This window comes from Phalacrocorax aristotelis, chromosome 8, assembly GCF_949628215.1.
Source record: "Phalacrocorax aristotelis chromosome 8, bGulAri2.1, whole genome shotgun sequence".
Taxonomy (NCBI): Eukaryota; Metazoa; Chordata; class Aves; order Suliformes; family Phalacrocoracidae; genus Phalacrocorax; species Phalacrocorax aristotelis.
Window position 1 is genome coordinate 4,033,274 of NC_134283.1, and position 6,000 is coordinate 4,039,273.

Consider the following 6,000-nt stretch of genomic DNA (forward strand, 5'->3'; position numbering starts at 1 on the left):
GAGATGCGTCCAGGGCTGGGCCAGATGCTACTTTATGAATAATGGAACCAGTCCTGAAACTATGCAGCGGATGGACTCGATGACCCATTAGTGGCCCTTTCCAACCAAAACAGTCCAATGATCTAAACCATCATTCTCTCCAGCATGAAACTGCTCCAGGAAACCTCTTGAGAAAATCTTACTTCAGAGGAAATTTGCTACACCTCTTGCACCATAAGGAAAATTACAATAAAATAAAATAATAAAGTAATACTACAGTTAGGTATCAGGATCTAGACTCACCATGTATTCCATATTAGAGGCCACTGGGTACACCTGACCTCTCAGTTTATTGTGCAGCATCAGTATCTCCTGTCTGTCTGAGAATAAAATAGCTCTCTTGGATCTGGAGTGAGTTTCCCCATCCTGATATTTACTCAAAATGCTCTCCAGGTGACTTGAGTTGGGCAAGATAAAGCATTCGGCTGCCTTTGTCAGGAGCAGTACACATCCAAGAGGGAGGATCCAAGGCAGGACAGGATTCATGCCTCCTCCTCTCCAGCCAGCAGAAGCGGAGACGAAGATGACTGTAGGTTTTCTTGCAGAGACTCCTGTGGCTCAGCCTGGATTTTGGGGAGAAGCAGACAGTCAGAGCAGTGCCAGAGAAGCTCTCAGTACATATGGCCCATGCTGAGGAAGCCACACAACCCAGATTTTTTACTTGAAAAAGGGTGATGCCGACACTCTAAGCAATTATCATTCACCGCAGTGACAGGAAGACCCCAACGCCACCACCGTAAGTTGTACTGGGAGCGAGCATTAGCCAGGCAGCACTCGGGCATGGCGGTGAATGCCTTCTCCACCAAAGATGCCAGGGGTGCAGGTGTCGCCTAGCAGCGCCCAGCAGCTCTGAATAATCCCAGCTCCATCCCTTCACAGGCGGGAAAGGGAGACATTTGAAGCTCTTCGCCCAAAGACCAGCCATTACAGTAGAGAAGGGATATGAATAAAAGGGAAAGTAGAATTCCCAGCGAGCCAGATTGCAGAGGTCAGACATCAGCAAGAGCTATTTCGGAGGCCCCGCTCTGCCAATAGACTCCAGCAGAGCAGCTGCCAGACCCCGTGAAAGCGGCTGTTTATGTGAAATGTCACCGTAACGTCGAACAACCAAAATCCCTGCTGGCGAATGACGCACCGAGGTGTTCTCACTGACGCATCGCTTTACGGCGGGCGGGAGGGTGGCCAGCGATATGAATTATGGCAGACTGGGAGAGGAGCCAGAGCTCTCGCCCTCCCCCCGCCAGAAGATTAGGTGTTCCCACGCATGCTCGGTCGCCATCAGCACCAAGGGCTTGGAGAGATGGTCTCAGTTTGGTCTTTAAGGGGTTTGAACGGCTTCATTTAATCCCCATCCCCTCCCTTGCTCCATGGTGCTCCCATTCCACCTGCCATTTCCAAACCCCTCCTCCCTTCCTCTCCCCCCACCCCAACTTCCCTGTCTAATGAGACTTGTGTGTCTTGGCTGGTTTTATTTAGACCATGAGCTGTTCAGGAAAGGAAATATGTGCTGCTGCATGGCTCTGCAGCACCTAGTGCTCTTTAGGTGGGATCCAAGAGCCACCAGAGCAGAATCTATCCGTCGGGGGCAATTAACATCCGTACGGGTGGTGCAAGCACAGCATACTCTCTCCTTGAGGCTAAATTTTGGGAGAAAGCTTCCCCATCCCCATCTTCAATGCTAGGTGAGGACCTAGTTTTGTCAGCACGGTTAAAAGACATGCTGAAAGCATTCTTACGCAGCGTCAGGAAATAAACCCCAGATTAGAAGGAATTCTTCGAGAAGTTTCAGCCCAGCGACACGGGATTTGGACATACTGGGTCCGGATGAGTTGGAAACCATCCAAGGCAGGGAAGCGCCTTCCAGCTGGAAAAGCTACGCTTGTGCATGAAGTCCCAAACCCCTGTTCCCCACACCCAGCACAACAGCATCGGCAGAGGACAGTGGCAAGCACAAGGTACTGTGCATGGGTGGGGACCCCCAAAAAACTCTGAGGCCGTTGAGAAACGCTGAAAATACGTTGGCTGTCTACACAAAAGAAACAAAGTCCCTTTTTGAGGCTTCTTACTTGTACTGTATTAAGGCAGATGAAAACCAGCTGCCCTCAGCCTCTCTCCAGGCAGAGCATTAAGCCTTCGCCTTGGTAGAACAATGCAGGAATAGAATTTGCTCAGTTTAGGTAATGGCTTCTCATTATTTCCTGCTCTGCAGAGCAAGTCGAGCACACTCGCCTTGTCCCCAGCTCCAGGCACACCTGAAAGACAGGACGTTCGGTGGCACTGGGACAAATATCGCTTTAACCTCATCCTCTTCGCAGCCCTTTGTTGGCATTTGCTCCCCCCGCGCCAAGCAGCAGCCCAACCTTCTAACCCAGCTACAGAAGGGTAGGGAAAGCAAAACGAGCTGTTGCTTTTGTAGACTGTCTGACCCAAATTCAGGGAACAATTCCTACTTTGAGGCACTTCCCGAAGAGTTTAAAAATAGATGCTCTGCCACAGCCGTTTACAATGTGGCCATTTAGCACAAGCAATTTTAACTGCAGCTTGCCCTGTAGGTAGAGCAGGCAGGAACAGACAGCTAATATACGCTGCAGTTGTACCCCGTCATTTGGCCGGGTGCCCTTTGCTAAATAGGAGCCCGTATCCACCACCCATTTAAGGCAAACACTGAACTTACAGAAAGGGCAGCTTGAAAAAAATCAGCTGTAACATCTGAAAGCCCAGAGGAGCTGCCCTGCTCACGGCTACGCAACGAAGCCAGCGCGTCTGGTTTCGTGCCCCAGCCAAAACCTTGCAACAGATGGTGCATTATTCCTCGGGATGTTCTTCCCTGTATCCCATTTGCGAGCAAAGGGATACTAGCACATCTCTAAAATTAGGTCAATTTGGCACTATCTTCTTTTTCACTTGAGGTGTGCAGGTTCCCCCCACTCTGCTTTGGCTCGAGGTGGAGAGCACTAAGCATCGAAAAGAAGGATGAAGTGACCAGAGAGGGACAGGGAGCAATGAGCTCCCTGGCCAGATAAATTAAAAGCAGCAGATAGGTGCTCACGCATCAGAAACCCCTCATCGATTTCAGATGTCTATACGTTTGCCTCGCAACATCCTCGTGCCCAGGCGCAGCGAAACGCTCGGACGTGTTAAGGCTCAGCCAGCCCAGGTGCCCTGCAGAGCTGGGGCAACGCCTCCGGGCTGCATCAGGGACTCCTCATCGGGGAAGACCGAAATCATACTGCCTTTGAGCTGGGATTTGACATTATTCAGAAAAAATTATCATCTGACAGTCAGCTGAGGAAGTCTCTGCTGTTGTTTTCAAGGATTCAAGAGGGGCATTAGCACAGCCGCTCCTGAAACACATCAGGCCCTTGATACTGGTGCCAGGTAAACATCTGGGAGCAATCAGAAACGAGTGAGTCAGCAGAAACAGACTCCTTAATGTGCTGTAAAGCCTGTCCAAACTGGGGACAAAGAGGAGGCCTTCTTCTGGGGTCTGAGGAAGCTAAAAAGCAGCACCGGACTTTGGAAAAGGTTATTTTTAGAAAGCTATTTCCCCAGCTAATGGATGGTGTCTGCATTTCACAGAAAGCAGAAGAGTTGGTAGCGTTTGAAGCCTGGCTTGCAGCGCTGCCTGCTAAAGCCGCATGCAGGCTGGCTTCTGTAATTCATTATGTCCTCACTTCACCTTATTCCTTAAGGCTATTGATCTTTAACTGCCTCCCTGGTAAAGTATACGAGTGGGTGTCCACTTCTTGGTTAGGGATGACATTTGCAGCTAAAACATCCCAGGACCTGCAGAGTTATACATGGAACAAGCTGACGAGGCGGGAAAAATGAAAGAGTGGGGGACACCAGCAAAGCACCTAAACCAGCAAAGCAGAAGAAACTTAGCCTGGGATCAGCTTTTAACCTGTGTAAAGAAATCCAGTGATAAAGCCACAACATACTTAATGCATTAAACCCCCGGTCATCTGTTTAACCGAGAAGCACACATTTCAAGCTTTGAAGAATTATGCTGGCTTCAAAAGAAAAGCAGGATGACAAATCCCTTGACACAGGACATAACACTGGCTGCAAGGAACACACTGAGCATTCAGCATCTTCAAGGCCACAACATCTGGTTCTTCCATTACAATCCACTCCCACAGAACTGAAGTGGGTGAGTTTCTACCCAAAACCACATGGAAAACCCACTGGTAACAGACACAACATGTGGCGACACCGTGAAATTCCTCTTAGACAGGGCTTGAGAGCAGAGCTGCATAAGCACAGGCTTCCTGGAACAGACTAGAGGTGCCCATGGGTTGCCAGCTCTTAGAGACCGCTACAGCATCCCTTAGATATTTTCTATTTGTATAGAAATCCACGCCTGTACTTGCAAACTCCTCCCATTCATTCAAGATTAGTGTTTATTAATCTTGCATTAACCTCTGCAAAGCATACATAAGGGAAGCTCAGACAGTATTGTGCTCTTTTATACCAGACAGGCAACTTTCTGGAGAAGTTACTAAAATCGTGCCTACTTAAACAGAGACATTTCTCGCACATGCCCCCACCCCCCAAAACCACGTTTCAGAAGCAGGGACCGAAGCTTACGCTTACCTCGCCAGGTACTTCCAAGTCCCCAGGAAATCGTAGCTCCTCCAAGCCTGCTTGTGAAAAATAAATTATATATCTGAAATATTTCAACTAGGAGGAAGGGGGAAAGGGTGAAATAAGCCTTAGGAGGTGCGAGGAATGCAAGGTCTCGGCTCAGCAGCTCGTACCAACTGCAGTCTCACAGAGCTCCCCAGTGGTATTTATGCTCTCCAGGCAAAGAGGACAACCCTGGATCATCCTGTTTGGCAGCAGGCCTGTAGTAATAATGAAAAGGGGGGGGGAAACCACGAAAAGGAGGCAGGAGCAAGGAGCAGAGGGGTGTCACTTGGGACCTCAGCAGTTTGGAGATAGTCATTGGGGCGCAGCAAATTAGGACCATCCTCCCAAAGGCTGTAACACAACACCCAGGGAGGGGGAGAGGAGGAGGAGGAGTGCAGCCAGATGATGATATAAAAGGCTTTGCTTTCGCCTGCAGTTTGCTTTCAGGCAGAGCTCGCAGCCCGGTGGGTTCCTGGGGGCATGGGAGCATCCTCCCTGCCACCAAGGGGGGCCGCGACACCTCGGTGAGGGGCTCCGGTGATGAGGGAGGAAGGGGGAATTCAAGAAAATGTTTTTTTCGAGGGACTAAAGCCAGCTGTCTTACTTCCCACTCCCCACGGGAAATCCCACAGCGTGTCCTGGTGCTCCAGGGCTGAGACAGCTCTGCCGGAGCTGCGGGGTCCCCAGGTCTGGCAGCGGGGCTGAGCTGGGTCCAGCGCCGGGCACACCCTATGGCAGTCCCCTTTTTTCCCAGAGCTGGGTGTTCGGCCGGGAAACGGGGGATTTCTCACCCTCTGCGGTCTGTTCACAAAGCTGACATTCCCCACACACCCCCACGGTTCAGCCCTGGTGCTCCAGCGCGACAGTGAGAGTTACAGAGAATAAGGAAAATAAAAAGTTAGTGGAACATCTCACCTCTTGTGCTGCGCAGCTGATGCCCAAAGAGCCCCAACACTGACTTGGCATCAAACTCCGTGCCTGCGCTTGCAATTCTATGTACAACTGCTGAAACGCGATTTCATTCACTTTGGAAGGAAATGATTGAGCAAAAGACAAGCTGAAAGTTCCTTCCTTTTATTACATAAACAAAGAGCAAAAAACAAACAGGTACCTCAAGCAGCAACACGAGGGTATTACAGCACCTCCGCTGCGGTGCCGAGTGCCCGGATGAGCAGGTCTGGGCATCACCACCCATGGGAGCTCCTTGGGGTCCCCATCCGGCAGCGATGCTGGCTCAGCACGTCTCCTGGCACGTACCCAGGATGACCCAGCCCCAGCCCAGGGTGCTCCCCTGCAGAGAGGGCACCAGCAACAGCCCAGTACAGAAGC

General features: G+C 50.7%; 1 protein-coding gene across 3 annotated transcripts in view; it reads right to left on the reverse strand.

Annotated features, from left to right (window-relative positions):
- Positions 1 to 5,671, reverse strand: part of CRISPLD2 (cysteine rich secretory protein LCCL domain containing 2) — a 31,588-nt gene extending 25,917 nt beyond the window's left edge. The window contains exons 1-3 of one of the 3 annotated variants that reach the window (XM_075101247.1): positions 5,587 to 5,671; positions 4,636 to 4,682; positions 283 to 602 (exon numbers count right to left, since the gene is read on the reverse strand). In XM_075101247.1, the coding sequence (XP_074957348.1) occupies positions 283 to 525 (243 nt within the window). In that variant the 5' untranslated portion in view covers positions 526 to 602; positions 4,636 to 4,682; positions 5,587 to 5,671. Of the gene's footprint in view, positions 1 to 282; positions 603 to 4,635; positions 5,010 to 5,586 lie in introns of those variants that run through there. The other 2 variants (XM_075101246.1, XM_075101245.1) reach the window with 2 other exon arrangements.
- Positions 5,672 to 6,000: the final 329 nt, after the last annotated feature.